At 48.8% G+C, this 17,999-nt stretch overlaps 1 protein-coding gene across 10 annotated transcripts in view; it reads left to right on the forward strand.

The window, feature by feature from the left end:
* The window catches only part of srcin1a (SRC kinase signaling inhibitor 1a), a 411,921-nt gene that overhangs the window by 346,023 nt on the left and 47,899 nt on the right, over window positions 1–17,999 (forward strand). For all 10 annotated transcript variants that reach the window (XM_080213892.1, XM_080213891.1, XM_080213893.1 and 7 more), the window contains 4 exons: window positions 8,194–8,286; window positions 9,290–9,330; window positions 12,320–12,483; window positions 14,153–14,328. In XM_080213892.1, coding sequence (XP_080070018.1) covers window positions 8,194–8,286; window positions 9,290–9,330; window positions 12,320–12,483; window positions 14,153–14,328 — 474 coding nt within the window. The remainder of the gene's footprint in view (window positions 1–8,193; window positions 8,287–9,289; window positions 9,331–12,319; window positions 12,484–14,152; window positions 14,329–17,999) is intronic.

Raw genomic sequence — 17,999 nt, forward strand, 5'->3', positions numbered from 1 at the left:
GTCACGAGCAGGTTCAGATTAATCACCGTCTCAGTGGAGACCTGAAACATTTGATTCACTTGGAAAAGCAAGTTGAGCAGCACTAATTTCCATTAGTGATTACAGTGACAACAGGGAATTAAAGATAGATTCTTGCGCTGCGCAATGTGCCGTTTCCCTGGATTTTTAGTATTCAAGGAGCCTGCAGTAATAATGACTAAAAGAGGAAGCTTCCTGCAGTGTGGGTTTGTTTAATTTTCCACGCTCTCATTTCACTATTTACATCTGAATTTATTCTGAGGGCAGCTCACAACACCAGGAACACAGATACGATTCCAGCCTTGGGTCCTTGTCTGTGCAGAGTCTGCATGTTCCCCCCGTGTCTGCGTGAGTTTCCTCCCACACTCCAGAGATCGGAAGGTTAGGTGGATTGGCCACGTTAAATTGCCCATCGGTGTCTCACAATGTGTAGTTTAAAGAGATTAAATGTGAGAGGTTACGTGACTAGGACAGGGCTGGGATTCTGTTGGAATGTCAGTACAGACTCGATGGGCCAACTGGCCTTCTGCACTGCAGTGATTTTATGAAACAGTTCTGTTGACTTTGCCGTGCCTTCAATATTTACAGGGATTCACTTGTTCAATTCTTGCTGCCTCTTCACCTTTCCCTCGCTTACTCAGCCTGTCACTCTTTCATTCCATTTCTGTCGCTCTCTGTCACTCACGATTGTCCGTCCCACTCACACTGACTCTCTCTCCGCTGTGGTTCTACATCTCTCTCCAGTTCCCTCAGTGATTGATTCTGTCTCTTGCTTAATCCCTCTTTCTCTGCCATTCTTACTCAGTTGCTCTCTCATCCTGCCCATCTGTCTCATTCAATTTCTCATTTTCAATCTCTCCCCATTCCTCTCCCTCAATTTGTCTGTCACTCAGTTACTTTACTGAACTTTGATTCTTTGTCTCACTTACACCTGGATTTTCACCAAGTCAGGGTGAGTGGAGAACGGTGGTCAGACTCGATTCCGTAATTCCCGACTCATTCCCAGAGTTTCTGATTTTTTTTTTGGAGGGCCTTTTTAAGAGTGTGGGTTAGTTCAGGTCACAAGGCCACACCCTGCACTCCTGACCTGGCCATTGCAGAGGTAGGTGTGTCCTCGCCCTCTGTTAATTTCAGAGGTCATGGCTCATGGCTTCAGGGATGTCATGAACCATAGTTTGCATGAGGGTGTAATGACTTCAATCAGGCCGTTGAGGTTGGCCTATTGGAATACAAATTCCCTAATTAAGGGGTCGATTGATGGGCCAATCAGGGAGTCTTTTCATTGTATTTAACTGGGAGTGTCAGTTCCTCTGGCACTCCCAAAGGTAGACTGCTGACTGATAGCATAGAATCATAAAGGTTACAGCATGGAAACAGGCCATTCGGCCCAACTCGTCCATGCTACCCTTTTTTTAAACCCCTAAGCTAATCCCAATTGCCCGCATTTGGCCCATACCCCTCTATACCCATCTCACCCATGTAACTGTCTAAACGCTTTTTAAAAGACAGAATTGTACCCACCTCTATTACTACCTCTGGCAGCTTGTTCCAGACATTCATCAGCCTCTGTGTGAAAAAATTGCCCTTCTCCCCTCTCACCTTAAACCTAGGCCTCTAGTTTTAGACTCCCCTACCTCTGGGAAAATGTATTGACTATCTAGCTGATCTATGCCCCTCATTATTTTATAGACCTTTATCAGATAACCCCTACCCTCCTACGCTCCAGAGAAAAAAGTCCCAGTCTATCCAGCCTCTCCTTATAACTCAAACCATCAAGTCCTGGTAGCATCCTAGTAAATCTTTTCTGCATTCTTTCTAGTTTAATAATACCCTTTCTATAATAGGGTGATCAGAACTGTACACAGTGTTCCAAGTGTGGCCTTGCCAATGTCTTGTACAACTACAACAAGACGTCCCAACTCCTGTATTCAATATTCTGACTAATGAAACCAAGCTTGCTGAATGCCTTCTTCAGCACTCTGTCTACCTGTGACTCCACTTTCAGGAGCTATGAATCTGTACCCCTAGATCTCTTTGTACTGTAACTTTCCCCAATGCCCTACCATTAACTGAGTAAGTCCTGCCCTGGTTCAATCTACCAAAATGTATCACCTCACAATTGTCTAAATTAAACTCCATCTGCCATTCATCAGTCCACTGGCCCAATTGATCAAGATCCCTTTGCAATCCGAGAGAACCTTCTTCACTGTCCACCAATCTTGGCGTCATCTGCAAATTTAGTAACCATGCCTCCTAAATTCTCATCCAAACCATTAATATAAATAACAAGTAACAATTATGTTGACTGGCCATGCTAAATTGAGCCTAGTGTCAGGGGGATTAGCAGGGTAAATGTATGGGGTTATGGGAATAAGGCCTGCGTGGGATTGTGGTCAGTGCAGGCTTGATGGGCTGAATGGAATCCTTCTGTATTGAAGGGATTATATGATTCTATGAACTAACACCTATCCATCAAATCCAACAAAACTTGGACTATTTGATTCTAAACTGATTGTAATTATGTTTAAATTGGCTCTGGGATGTGTTGGTGTTATTGTATTGGTACAATGAACAGCTATACATCAGTGTAAAGCTTGAGAGATCGGAGGTGTGTGTGTGTGTGTGTGTGTGTGTGTGTGTGTGTGTGTGTGTGTGTGTGTGTGCTTTTCGTGAACCAGATAAACAAAATCAACAAACCGTGGGATAAAATTAAAAAGTCAAAGAGATATCGCCTCAAAGTAAGCAGAATCTCAAAGGAAACTTCATGAATACGCCGACTCCTGCTCCTAACTCCATAGAACCACAGAAAATTACAGCTCAGAATCAGGCCTTTTGGCCCTTCTTGTCTGTGCCGATCCATTTTCTGCCTGGTCCCACTGACCTGCACTTGAACCATATCCCTCCACACCCCTCTCATCCATGAACCCAACCAAGTTTTTCTTAAATGTTAAAAGTGACCCCGCATTTACCATTTTATCCAGCAGCTCATTCCACACTCCCACCACTCTCTGTGTGAATAAGCCCCCCCTAATATTCCCTTTAAACTTTTCTCCTTTCACTCTTACCCCATGCACTCTTTTTTTTCTCCTCTAGCCTCAGTGGAAAAACCCTGCTTGCATTCACTCTATCTATACCCATCAAAATCTTATACACCTCTATCAAATCTCCCCTCATTCTTCTACGCTCCAGGGAATAAAGTCCTAACCTATTCAATCTCTCTCTGTAACTCAGCTTCTCAAGTCCTGGCAACATCCTTGTGAACCTTCTCTGCACTCTTTCAACCTTATTTACATCCTTCCTGTAACTAGGTGACCAAACTGTACACAATACTCTAAATTCGACCTCACCAGTGCCTTATACAACCTTACCATAACACTCTAACTTTTATACTCGATACTCTGATTTATAAAGGCCAGTGTACCAAAAGCACTCTTCACGACCCTATCCACCTGTGATGCCACTTTTGGGGAATTCTGTACCTGTATTCCCAGATCCCTCTGTTCAACTGCACTCTGCAGAGTCCCACCATTTACCCTGTACATTCAACTTTGGTTTGTCCTTCCAAAGTGCAAGAACTCACACTAGTCTGCATTAAATTCCATTTCCCATTTTTCAACCCATTTTTCTAGTTGGTCCAAATCCCTCAGCAAGCTTTGAAAGCCTTCCTCATTGTCCACTACACCTCCAATCTTTGTATCATCAGCAAATTTGCTGATCCAATTTACCACATTATCATCCAGGTCATTGATATAGATGACAAACAACAATGGACCCAACACTGATCCCTGCGGCACACCACTCGTTACAGGCCTCCACTCAGAGAAGCAATCCTCCACAACCACTCTCTGGCTTCTTCCATTGAGCCAGTGTCTAATCCAATTTACTACCTCCCCCTGTATACCTAGCAACTGAACCTTCCTAACTAACCTCCCATGAGGGACTTTATCAAAGGCCTTGCTAAAATCCAGGTAGACAACATCCACCACCTTCCCTTCATCCACGTTCCTGGTAATCTCCTCGAAAAACTCTAATAGATTGGTCAAACATGACCTACCACGCACAAAGCCATATTGATTATCCCTAATAAGTCCCTGTCTACCCAAATATTTGTAGATCATATCCCTTATCACATCTTCCAATAACTTGCCCACCACCGACATCAAACTTATTGGCCTATAATTTCCCGGATTTCTTTTGGAACCTTTTTTAAACAACGGAACAACATGAGCCACCCTCCAATCATCCAGCACCTCTTCTGTGAATACTGACATTTTAAATATGTCTGCCAGGGCCCCTGCAAGTTCAACACTAGCCTCCCTCAAGGTCCGTGGGAAAACTATGTTCGGTCCTGGGGATTTATCCACTCTGATTTAAGAGTGGGTAACACACTCCAATCCACTCTTATTAAACTCATTTCTTCATATATAATAATGCACGCCTGTCCCCACAGTGCCACCGGGCACGGATACCTTGATGATGCCGATGGACATGATGAGCCCCCTTTCCAGGGACACCCGACAGTAACATAACCGTGGAAAAGGGGCAAACAGTCGGGACAGAAAGCCCCCTCGAACACCCACTGCCAGGTCTTATTGATGGCCAGAATGGCTAGGCACAAAAGCAAACCCACTAGGAGGGGATCTACTCCCTTCCCCCCTCCCCCTCCCTCCCTCCCCCCTCCCCTAGGCCCTCCTCCCTTCCCCATCCCCTCCCTCCCTCCCCTTCCCCCACCCCCTCCATACCGGTTGCTCGAAGATCAGCAGCCTGGTGTGTGGACTGAAAACAAACATGGGACTAAGACTGAATCACATGACACATTTCCCTTTGAGTGACGTCATGCTGATGGCCCTTAAAGGCAGATGGCACCTTAATACCTCATCCCTAATTGCCCTGAGAAGGTGCAAATGAAAGTTTGCCTTTGACCAAGATGAGTGCAGCTCCAACAACACTAGAGGAGATCAATAACAACAACTTGATTTATACAACAGGCAATGAAACATCCCGAGATGCTACACAGAGCATTATATAACAAAGTGTGACACTGAACCACATGAGATATTTGATCAGATCACCAAACTCTTGAGCAAAGTCTTCCGTTTTGAGGAGCATCCTAAGGGAGGGGAGTGATGTGGGAGGTTTAGGGAGGGAATTCCAGAGCCAGGCAACTGAAGGCACAGCCACCAGTGACAGAGCCAATATAATTGGGAATGCACAAGTGGCCAGAATTTGAGGATATTGCGGAGGGTTGTGGGGTTGGAGGGGATTACAGAATTCGAGGATATTGTGGAGGGTTGTGGGGTTGGAGGGGATTACAGAATTCGAGGATATTGTGGAGGGTTGTGGGGTTGGAGGGGATTACAGAATTCGAGGATATTGTGGAGGGTTGTGGGGTTGGAGGGGATTACAGAATTCGAGGATATTGTGGAGGGTTGTGGGGTTGGAGGGGATTACAGAATTCGAGGATTTTGCAGAGGGTTGTGGGGTTATAAGAACATAAGAAATAGGAGCAGGAGTAGGCCATCTGGCCCTTCGAGCCTGCCCCGCCATTCAATAAGATCATGGCTGATCTGTCGTGGCTCAGTTCCACTTTCCCGCCCTCTCCCCATAACCCTTAATCCCCTCTCTTATCAAAAACCCATCAACCCGCTTCTTAAAAATATTTAGCGAGGCAGCCTCCACCACTTCAACGGGCAGAGAATTCCAGAGATTCACCACCCTTTGAGTGAAGAAGTTCCTCCTCAACTCCGTTCTAAACCGCCCCCCCTTTATCTTGAGGCTGTGCCCCCTAGTCCTACTGTCTTTTTTGAGCGGGAAGAGTCTCTCCACCTCTATCCTATCCATCCCATTCATCATCTTATACGTCTCAATGAGATCTCCCCTCATTCTTCTAAACTCTAACGAGTACAAGCCTAGTTTATTCAGCCTCTCCTCATAGCTCAACCCCCTCAACTCCGGTATCAGCCTAGTAAACCTCCTCTGCACTCCCTCCAAGGCCAAAATATCCTTGCGCAGGTGCGGCGCCCAAAACTGCACACAGTACTCCAGCTGCGGCCTCACCAATGCCCTATACAGCTGCAGCAAGACCTCCCTACTTTTATATTCAATCCCCCTCGCGATGAAGGCCAGCATCCCATTCGCCTTCCTGACCACCTGCTGCACCTGCAGGCTGGGTTTTTGCGACTCATGCACAAGGACCCCGAGGTCCCTCTGCACCGTCGCCTGCTGCAGTTTTTCGCCACGTAAGTAATAGTCCTTCCTACCATTCTTCCTACCAAAGTGGACCACCTCACACTTGCCAACATTAAATTCCATTTGCCATTTCCTGGCCCATTTGCCCAGCCTATCTAGATCCTTCTGCAGACTCTCCACACCCTCCGCACAATTTGCCTTTCCCCCAATCTTGGTGTCATCAGCAAATTTCGACACCATACACTCGGTTCCCTCCTCCAGATCATCTATATAAATGGTAAATAGCTGGGTTGGAGGGGATTACAGAATTTGAGGATATTGCAGAGGGTTGTGGGGTTGGAGGGGATTACAGAATTTGAGGATATTGCAGAGGGTTGTGGGGTTGGAGGGGATTACAGAATTCGAGGATATTGCGGAGGGTTGTGGGGTTGGAGGGGATTACAGAATTCGAGGATATTGCGGAGGGTTGTGGGGTTGGAGGGGATTACAGAATTCGAGGATATTGTGGAGGGTTGTGGGGTTGGAGGGGATTACAGAATTCGAGGATATTGCGGAGGGTTGTGGGGTTGGAGGGGATTACAGAATTCGAGGATATTGCGGAGGGTTGTGGGGTTGGAGGGGATTACAGAATTCGAGGATATTGCGGAGGGTTGTGGGGTTGGAGGGGATTACAGAATTCGAGGATATTGCGGAGGGTTGTGGGGTTGGAGGGGATTACAGAATTCGAGGATATTGCGGAGGGTTGTGGGGTTGGAGGGGATTACAGAATTCGAGGATATTGTGGAGGGTTGTGGGGTTGGAGGGGATTACAGAATTCGAGGATATTGCGGAGGGTTGTGGGGTTGGAGGGGATTACAGAATTCGAGGATATTGCGGAGGGTTGTGGGGTTGGAGGGGAATCCAGAATTTGAGGATATTGCAGAGGGTTGTGGGGTTGGAGGGGATTACAGAATTCGAGGATATTGCAGAGGGTTGTGGGGTTGGAGGGGATTACAGCGATAGGAAGTGGCAAGACCACAGGAAGATTCAAAAACAAGGATGAGAATTTTAAAATCAGAATATTTACTGCACAGGAGGTAATTTGTCAGTGAATGCTGGGGACTTCCACTCAGTGCCTCCATGGAGACACACAGCAGGAACAGGAAGATCTTGCTGATGGTTAAATACTCTGTGGGAATGAAAGCTCCTCACCAACTCATTCAATAAAATGACTGCTTTAACCACGGGTACCAGTGGTGAAAGGGTGCTGCCGAACCCACTGCCTTCCCCCAGCTCTACTTCACACCGCAGTGTCTATTGACATCACTGTCAACGTACTGGCAGCAAGGCAGGAACTCAGGCAAATGTTCTCTGTTAAAGCGAACACAATCCGTTTATTCAGCAAGTAGCATCTTTTTAATAAGCGGCATGGTGGCACAGTGGTTAGCACTGCTGCCTCACAGCTCCAAGGTCCTGGGTTCAATTCCCGGCTTGGGTCACAGTCTGTCTGGAGTTTGCACATTCTCCCCGTGTCTGCATGGGTTTCCTCCGTGTGCTCCAGTTTCCTCTCACGGTCCAAAGTGTGCGGGTTAGGTGGATTGGGCACGCTAAATTGACCCTTAGTGTGTAGGTTAGAGGGATTAGCTAGATAAATGTGTGGAGTTATGGGGATAGGGCCTGTAGTTGACTCAATGGACTGAATGGCCTCCCTCTGCACTGTGGAATTCTATGGTTTCTATAAGTGCAATCCAGAACAAGGTGTGTCTCTGTGAAATACAGCAAAGAGAAGTGACTGAAACTGCAGCAACTTTCACCAGTAAAAACAGGCTGATTTTCCCCAGCAGAACAGGAAATCTAAACTGTGAACGTTATAGCAATCCCAGTCATTTACACAGGGTGGGGGAATGACCCGGTTATCTCCATTCCGGCTGGGAACAGTGGTGTTACTCAGTGTGGACGCTGGTCATGGTTTGTTGCGATGTTTGATGTCTTTGTTTTTGGTCACAGGGAACGGATGGAAGCCATGGAGAAGCAGATCGCCAGTTTGACGGGACTGGTACAAAATGCACTTTTACGAGGGAATGAGGGGGAACCTGTCAGGTAAAGAGTCCCAAACATCACATTCGCAGCCTCCCCCCCACCCCCACCCCCCCCCCACCCCGCCCCCGCACTGCTGCCTGCTGCATCTGAGTACAACAACAACTTGCATTGATCTAGCACCTTAAATGTAGCAAGGCATTCCAAGATGTTTAAATGATACCATCCGGAAAGATTAAACAGACTGAGGCTGTGTTTGCCAGGAAAGAGAAATCAGGAAGGACTGGCTCAGTGACTTTGAGACTCTGATATGGTTTGATAGGATCCTGAAGATGTTTCTATCTACGGGTGAGGCTAAGTGCCAAATATTTGCAGAGGCCCGAAGATTCTCAGCCCTTTAAAAATGGCAGGCAGGACCTGGGAGCGGCAGATATCAAATTTTGTTGGATAAAGTTCCTCGAGTTTAAAGCTTTATTTATTAGTGTCACAAGTAGGCTTACATTAACACTGCAGTGAAGTTACTGTGAAAGTTGCCTAGCTGCCACATTCTGGCACCTGTTTGGGTACACTGAGGGAGAATTTACCACGGCCAACACACCCTAACCAGCACTTCTTTCAAACTGAGGGAGGAAACCCACACAGACACAGAGAGAATGTGCAGATACTTCACTGTATTTTTACTGGAGCGACACAGTGGTCAGCACTGCTGCCTCACAGTACTATGGACCCGGGTTCGATTCCCGGCTTGGGTCACTGCGTGGAGTCCGCACATTCTCCCTGTGTCTGCGTGGGTGTCCTCCCACAGTCTGAAAGACGTGTGGGTTAGGTGCATTGACCCAAACAGGTGCCAGTATGTGGCAACTAGGGGAATTTCACAGTTACTTCATTGTAGTGTTAATGTAAGCCTACCTGTGACCAATAAATAAACTTTAGCTTTAATGTTCAGGGTGCTTTGCAAATGCAGATTGTTGTTGTCCAATGTGACAAGATGTTTTGCATTCCACTCCCTCTTCTCAAGCTAGCTTCAGATTTAATGCTTATTTTAATTATTACATTTTCCTCGCAGTGATAAATCGGAATCAGTAAATGGAAGCTCAGGCACTGGAAGTGAGTATAATATTCATCTACATCCCATTTATCTGTAAATATTCATCCCTCCCACCATGTCAAAATACTGAGGGTTTTGTGATAATCCTTGTCAACACATCTTAGTGTCTGTGTGAATGAACGATGCCCCGGGGAGAGTGCAAGATTCAGCAAACAACACATATCTGATTCTCCATTCTGCATCTCAGTCGAGTGAGGTTTTGCTGCAGGATTGGGTTCCCCAATTTCCCAGATTCACCAGGTGTCTCCTGCAGTTTTCCGGTGATTCTAGTCCTGAGTACTGCATGGAAAATCAGGATTTAAATATCCCACTTCCTGCAAACCCCCATTCTCGGATTCCAGTATGTTTGTCTTTACGTAGTGACCGTGGGATCTTTACATCCACCCAAGCAAACAGTGCGGCGCTCCCTCAGCACTGACCCTCTGACAGTGCGGCACTCCCTCAGCACTGACCCTCTGACAGTGCGGCACTCCCTCAGCACTGACCCTCTGACAGTGCGGCACTCCCTCAGCACTGACCCTCTGACAGTGCGGCACTCCCTCAGCACTGACCCTCTGACAGTGCGGCACTCCCTCAGCACTGACCCTCTGACAGTGCGGCACTCCCTCAGCACTGACTCCCTGACAGTGCGGCACTCCCTCAGCACTGACCCTCTGACAGTGCAGCACTCCCTCAGCACTGACCCTCTGACAGTGCGGCACTCCCCCAGCACTGACCCTCTGACAGTGCGGCACTCCCTCAGTACTGACCCTCTGACAGTGCGGCACTCCCTCAGCACTGACCCTCTGACACTGCGGCACTCCCTCAGCACTGACCCTCTGACACTGCGGCACTCCCTCAGCACTGACCCTCTGACAGTGCGGCACTCCCTCAGCACTGACCCTCTGACAGTGCGGCACTCCCTCAGCACTGACCCTCTGACAGTGCGGCACTCCCTCAGCACTGACCCTCTGACAGTGCGGCACTCCCTCAGCACTGACCCTCTGACAGTGCGGCACTCCCTCAGCACTGACCCTCTGACAGTGCGGCACTCCCTCAGCACTGACCCTCTGACAGTGCGGCGCTCCCTCAGCACTGACCCTCTGACAGTGCGGCGCTCCCTCAGTATTGACCCTCTGACAGTGCGGCGCTCCCTCAGCACTGACCCTCTGACAGTGCGGCACTCCCTCAGTACTGACCCTCTGACAGTGCGGCACTCCCTCAGCACTGACCCTCTGACAGTGCGGCACTCCCTCAGCACTGACCCTCTGACAGTGCGGCACTCCCTCAGCACTGACCCTCTGACAGTGCGGCACTCCCTCAGCACTGACCCTCTGACAGTGCGGCACTCCCTCAGCACTGACCCTCTGACAGTGCGGCGCTCCCTCAGTACTGACCCTCTGACAGTGCGGCGCTCCCTCAGCACTGACCCTCTGACAGTGCGGCACTCCCTCAGTACTGACCCTCTGACAGTGCGGCACTCCCTCAGCACTGACCCCCTGACAGTGAGGCACTCCCTCAGTTTTAACACTGTGATTCAGCAGAGTGAAATGATGAAAACTGGTTCACACATTAATTTCCAGCAGGCATGAACTGACCTGCCAGGCTTCATATTGGCCAAACAAACTTGGAAAATATTTCCTTCATGTGTGAGGACTACAGCAGTTGGTGCTTGTGTTACGGGCCCAGTAACCCAGAGCCAATGAGCAAGGGTTCTGGTGGAGGGAGTTTAAACCCACCTCAGCAACTCGAGTTAAATATCTGGGAATAAAACCCATCGGGTTGACTCACGCTGTTTGGGAACAGAAACGTGCAGCAGTCCCTGAGCCGGTCTATCCGTGACTCCAGCCCAGCAAACCCTCAGTCACACCAGGCTCTGCAGAGGTTCCAGAAGGCGGGTCACGATCTGGAAGCTTTTCCAGTGACACCCAAAGCTCGAGAATGAATCAGAACAAATTTGGATAAAGCAAACAGACTTGCTGAAAGACAGAAGTGTTTTCCAAGAAGGTGTGAGGTGTTTTGTGACTGAGATCACAGGGGCCCAGCCAGATCATTCCTGGACTGCACGCAGGGCAATAGCAAACTCACCAAGCTCTGTGTAAATATGGCAGCACATCATTGCCTAGCAACTGAACATTGCTCCTCTGTAATATTTGAAACAGCAATTCATTCCAGTAAAGTTACCTTGTAGCCCCGATATCAGGAGTTGTGAGCTGTGATGGATTTTGGTGGAATTCATGGCAGTCCTTTCTCATCCCTCTAACCCCTGACCTCATTCCTCTAACCCCTGACCTCATTCCTCCAACCCCTGACCTCATCGTTCTAACCCCTGACCTCACCATTCTAACCTCTGACCTCATCCCTCTCACCCCGATGTCATTCCTCTAACCCCTGTCTCCTCATTGTTCTAACCCCTGACCTCATTGTTCTAACCCCTGCCCTCAATTGCTCTAACCCCTGCCCTCAATTGCTCTAACCCCTGCCCTCAATTGCTCTAACCCCTGACCTCCTCATTCTAACCCCTGACCTCCTCATTCTAACCCCTGACCTCCTCATTCTAACCCCTGACCTCCTCATTCTAACCCCTGACCTCCTCATTCTAACCCCTGACCTCATATCTCTAATGATGTAGAGAACCCATTGACTTCATCCCTCTAACCCCTGATCTCTTTGCTCTACCCCCCCAACACCCAATCCTCTACTCCCTGACCTCACTCCTCTAATTCCTACCCCCACACTGACACAGTTGTGCGTATAATGTTCCCAAAGTAAACTGTGTAAAATCTCTGAGGTGAAACTGAAGGTGGTGTGTGTTTTGTTGATGGGAGTTGCTGGTATTTCACACCATTGCGATGCCCTAATCTCCAGGACTCTGGCCTTCCTCACTTTGCCTATTGTGAATCCTGGGTGGCTCAGCAGGGAGTTGTAAACTTGCTGAGGCACTGGCTGTGTTTCTGGGTGTTCTCTCATCGTTGCCCTGTTGTCTTTCTGTCTCCCTTTTGCTGTCAGCTCTCAGTCCCTCTGTCCGCAGCACAGTGACCACCTCAGCAGCTGCTACGTCCATCAGCCACCCCACGGCCATCACCCGACTCCAGATGCAGCTCCATCTGCACGATCTCCAGCAGAACGCCAGCGACCTGCGGAACCAACTACAGCAACTCCGCAAACTCCAGGTATCCAATCCTCCTCCTCACAAACTCAAACCATGAAATACTTGCATTTGTGTAGCGCCGCTGGTCATCTCAAAGCAATTTACAAAGTCATGAAGTAATTACAAAGATTAGCCACTGTTGTAACACTGAAAATACTGAGGCTAATAATTACATAGCAAGCTCCCACAAACAGCAATGTGATGAGGAGCGGACAATCTGTTCTTTCTGTGATGTTGATTTGAGGGATAAGTATTAGCCAGGTCAGCATGTAGAACTTTCTGGAATAGATGCCGTGGGATCTTTTATATCCACCCGAGCAGTCAGATGGAGCCTCGGGGAATAGGAACAGAGCTGGACCATTCGGCCCGCTCCATCAGCAGTGAAATCGTGGTTGATTTTCCATATCCCTGCACTATCTGTCAGAGTGTAACCAGTGACAACTTTGTATTGGATGTCATGTGACCGATGGGAACAAGATGTAAGGGTCAGCTGACCCAGTAAACTATAGAACCAATTACAGACCGATGTAATAGTCAGCTGGCCAGCTGATTTACTGTAAATAAGGAACTTGTGTAGAATTGTGGAGAGCTTGGAGTGGCCCAGGGCGAGGCCCCAAGTTTGGAGTAATGAAGTTTCTTTATTAAACCCTTTCTTTGATTTATAAGTTTTAGAGTCATAGAAATTTACAGCATGGAAACAGGCCCTTCGGCCCAACTTGTCCATGCCGCCCTGTTGAAGTAGCTTTTGTTGTATTTTTGTTATCCATACTTCTGAAGAGTTCCTTCTGAAGAAACACTATGCCCCCCCCACAAACCCTTGATCTGTTTGAATGTCTCATCTGGCAGGGTTCTCTCTCTAGCTCAAGAGAACTTGTGACTCTGAGACAAGACTAAATGAGCCATGGTTAACATTCAAGTTCAGCATTGCTCTTAGTCCACCCCTCCCTCTCTCTGTGCAACATGGTGGGATCCCTCCACAGCCACACGCGGGGGACGGTGGGGGGAAGGGGGTGTGGGGGGGAGCGTTGTTGGGGGGGGGAGCGTTGTGGCGGGGGGGAGCGCCGGTGGTGGGGTGGCAGGAGAGTCCTGACAATCCTGGCCGAGGGTACTGCCCTGGTGGCTTGTTGCCAGGTGTCCATCTGCAGGCAGTTCGGCCACTCCCCATTGGAGCAGAAAATCCGAGGCCAGTCGGCAAATCTTTAACTTGCTTGGCAATGCTCTCGCTCTCACTGGCACCCACCTCCTGGTACTAGAATGGCTGCCACAGAGAATGGCATTGGGAAATGGGGCCAAAGGCCATCACCAGTAACTTTGTGCTCCATCGGCCTCCATTCCTGATCTCAGCGTTGCCCAGAGATTCAGAAACTGGTCACTGGGAGTTAACTGAACTCAGGCCAGGTGTAGATCTTTTCTATTTATCCAGCTTCCCATTGTCTCCGTCTCTGCTTTTCCCTCATCCACTCCTTGCCATGGTCGGATCTGCATTCTAACCACACTCTTGGTGAAGAATCTATCACCGGTTTACCCTAATGGATTTACTGCTCACCATCTTTTATTTATGGCCCAGTTTTGGTCTCCCCCAACTTTTCCTTCTCTCTTGTAGAAGAAGTACTTCCAGTTGATTGAGTCTTTCCTGTCAGATTGAGGTTTGCAGTTTCACTGTATTGTCCATCCTTCTCTCTCTCTGACAGGTCCAAAGCCAAGACACCATGAAAAACATGATGAAACGTTTGGAGTCGGAGATAAGTGTCCGAGTGACAGAGACTCTGAGGAAGCAGGAAGACCCGCTCCATCGCCAGCGTGCCCTGGTGGAGGAGGAGAGGCAGAAATACCTGAACGAGGAAGAGATGATCGTACAGCAACTGAAGTAGGTTCAAAATTATTCTCAAAAACAGAGACTTGCCTGAACGAGGTCCTAACTCCCAAAGTTCAGCTTGTAGGATCTCATCCCATTTTTTCCCTATATCGTTGATGCCGATATACACCACAACAGCTGGCTGTTCACCCTCCCTCTCCGGAATATCCTGTAGCCATTCCGGGACATCCTTGACCCTTGCACCAGGGAGGCAACATACCATCCTGGAGTCTCATTTCACATCCATAGAAATGCCTGTCTATTCCCCTTACCATTGAGTCCCCTATCACTATAGCTCTGCCACTCTTCCCCCTGCCCTCCTGTGTAGCAGAGCCAGTCACGGTGCCATGAACCTGGCTACTGCCACTTTCCCCTGGTGAACCATCTCCCCCAACAGTATCCAAAACGGTGTATCTGTTTTGGAGGGAGATGATCACAGGGGATCCCTGCACTGCCTTCCTACTCTTCCTCTGTCCCGTGGTCACCCAGTCCCTATCTCCCTCAGTACTTCTTATCTGCGGTGTGACCAACTCACTGAACGCGCTTCCCACGATTTCCTGAGCTTCGCGGATGCTCCAAAGTGAATCCATCGGCATCTCTGTGGAAAGTTCAGACAGGCACAGTTTGACTCACCGAAAAGCAGTGGCTTTTTGTGATGATGGCATTAAATAAACAGGACGGCTGTAAAATTTTTCAAGGCACTTCACAGGTACAATCCCCCGAACGTACACCATCTTTAAGCGAAAGGAGACAGGGGAGCAAAAGCTGGAATAAAGAGGTTGGATTGAAGGAGCATCTTGAGGGAGGCAGGCGAGGTGGAGGTGTTGTGGGAGGGAAGCCCAGAGCTTAGGCCTCAGGCAGCTGAGACAGAGTCACAAACAGGGAGGTGTAGTAATTCAGGGGATGCTGAAGGGGTCAAAACTGGAGAAGTGCGGGGTTTTTGCAGGGTTGAGGGACTGGAAGGGTTTATAGAGAGAGAAAATGGCTGAAGGGATTTGAGGATGAGGAAATGATCTTTAAAAATCAAGGTCCAGTCTTGTCATCCGGTCTATTTAGCCCAGTATGGTTTAGTCCAGTCTGGTCTGGTTTCGTCCAGTCCAGTCTGATCCGGTCTGGTGCTGTCCGGTCTGGTGCTGTCCAGTCCGGTCTGGTGCTGTCCGGTCCGGTCTGGTGCTGTCCGGTCTGGTGCTGTCCGGTCCGGTCTGGTGCTGTCCGGTCTGGTGCTGTCCGGTCTGATCTAATCCCGGTCCAGTCTGTGGCTCCAGACCGGACTGGCCAAACTTTGAAAACTCCATCATTGGAAAATGGGTAAGTGATTGGTTGGTGAGTATTTTTCTCCTTTTACCTCTCAAACCGTATGATTTATTTGTAATTCGAAGGGTTTATTAATATTGAGAGTTCCTAATTGTAACAAAGCTCATTAACTGTAGTCGGATTTATTCGGTATTAACAGGGAAAAATTAGTTAACAGATAAGCAGGACAGGTGATGTGTTGGAGTGTGGGAGCTTGTAGACAGCTGTGTAATCCGGGACAGACAGGTCTGCAGACAGTGTCTGCGGCAGGAGGAATATCAGTTCCATGTCTGAGCTGCAGACACTGTGATATGTCAGGGGGGCAGTTAATGCCTCGGGCCAGTGTCCCTTCACCAGAATCCCTTTATTCACAAACTTACCTCCACTCCTAAGAGTGCTTTAGATACAGAGTCTGAATCCAGAGTGTCAGCACCAATCCTCAGTATATATACCCAGGGGAGACTCCCGGATTGGGCAGGCAATCATTACCTCAATCTGAGAGCTCATTCACCAAGAGGCCACCCTCCTGGGTCTCGAGGTCATTACAGGGGGGTGATAACTGGACATGGTATCCAGGAAGAAGTCGCAATCCTTAGACCCGGATCATCCAATTGGATCAGTGATCAGGGATACAGGGACCGGGGGCGCAGATATTGGGATTGAAAGGTTAAAATGCAGGAACCTCAGCCTTAGCAATTGTCCAACAGGTTGAAGGTTCTTTCAGCTTGTGTGGATGAGAGCGTGGCCTGCAGGGTAGATAAATGAACTAACCATGGTGCTGTAGTACATCTTTGGATTGTGGGAAGAAACCGGAGCACCCAGAGGAAACCCACGCAGACACGGGGAGAATGTGCAGACTCCACACAGACAGTGACCCGAGCCGGGAATCGAACCTGGGTCCCTGGCGCTGTGAGGCAGCAGTGCTAACCCACTGTGCCACCGTGCTGCCCCTGGTAGAGAGGTTTTTCTAAACTAAATAGTGAGGAGAAGGGATCATGAAAGAGGAAGAGATGTGATGGATGAAAGAGAAACAACAAGGCAATAACACAGGTGAATGGTTTGGGAAATCGGGATGTGGCAGGAAAGCACAGAGCAAACAAACCCTGAGAATGTAGCTACAGGAGACTGCGACGTGGTAAAGAGACAGAGTTAACAGCTCTGTGTCTGAGTGTGAGCAGATTCGTAACAACATGGAAGAATTGTTAACACAGATAGCAGGAGATATGTAAAAGCTGATAGCTGTCGCAGAGATAAGGTTATAACCAGGGTTGGGTCCTAAATAGTGAAGAGTATTTGACATTTCAGATGGTTAGAGGTTAAGAGTCGGCAGAGGGGTAGCTCTGTTAATTAAAGATGTGATTGGTATCGTGGTGAGATTCTGGAGCAGGGAGTCGGGGGGCAGACAGGGAAGTGAGACCACAGCCTGATCGGCAGTGAACAGGCTGGAAGGGCCAAATGGCCTACTCCTGCTCCTAAGCCTGATGATGTTATGATGTAGGTTAGAGGGAGCAGCGGGTAATATTTACCAGCTTGAATCTGCACCCTTGCTGTGAGGTTCCAGGGTTACCGAGTGGCACTGGGCTGTTAGCTGTCAGACCAGGTCTGTCCCGATCACCGTTAATAATCAGACCATAAGCCTATCAGCTCCACCCCGTTACTGAGCAAACACTCCATTACACAGCTAAAAACAGGCAGCTACACAACTCATTAATCATAAAACTAATCCACTTAAAATGAACAAAGCAACTTCCTTAACACTGGATGTGGGTTTTACGTGACCCAATAAAGTTTATTGTTAACTGAGCCAGGAGTACAGAGAGAGAGAGAGAGAGAGTGCATCAAAATCCAGGCCTAATTAGATCAACAAAAGGGAAAGACAAAATAATTTACTTTATGTATTTCTATGAAAGTGATGTGAAAGTTTTTAAATTCATGATCACTGTGTGAGAGATTGTGAAACCTATATGGACGCCCCGGGGTGTCGGCGCGCGCGCTCTGGGGTGTCGGCCCGCGCCCCGGGGTGTCGGCGCGCGCGCTCTGGGGTGTCGGCCCGCGCCCCGGGGTGTCGGCACGCGCGCTCTGGGGTGTCGGCCCGCGCCCCGGGGTGTCGGCACGCGCGCTCTGGGGTGTCGGCCCGCGCCCCGGGGTGTCGGCGCGTGCGCTCCGGGAGGAAAAGGGAGGGTGGATAGGTGCTCCTGTGTGAAATTTCTCAGAGTATTCGTGCTGTCGAAGGGACTGGGATTGTAGCAGCTGTCGGGATTACATTGAATCTGATTCAAGATAAAGGCAGTTTTGACAGAAATATTTACTCGTGTGAATCTTGCCGCCGACTGGCTAATCTTTTTGTCTCTGAGTCAAAGTGGAACAGACACGAGTCCCAATCCAATGAC

The sequence above is a fragment of the Carcharhinus amblyrhynchos genome, chromosome 27, assembly GCF_965287045.1.
Source record: "Carcharhinus amblyrhynchos chromosome 27, sCarAmb.v2.hapA, whole genome shotgun sequence".
Classification (NCBI taxonomy): Eukaryota; Metazoa; Chordata; class Chondrichthyes; order Carcharhiniformes; family Carcharhinidae; genus Carcharhinus; species Carcharhinus amblyrhynchos.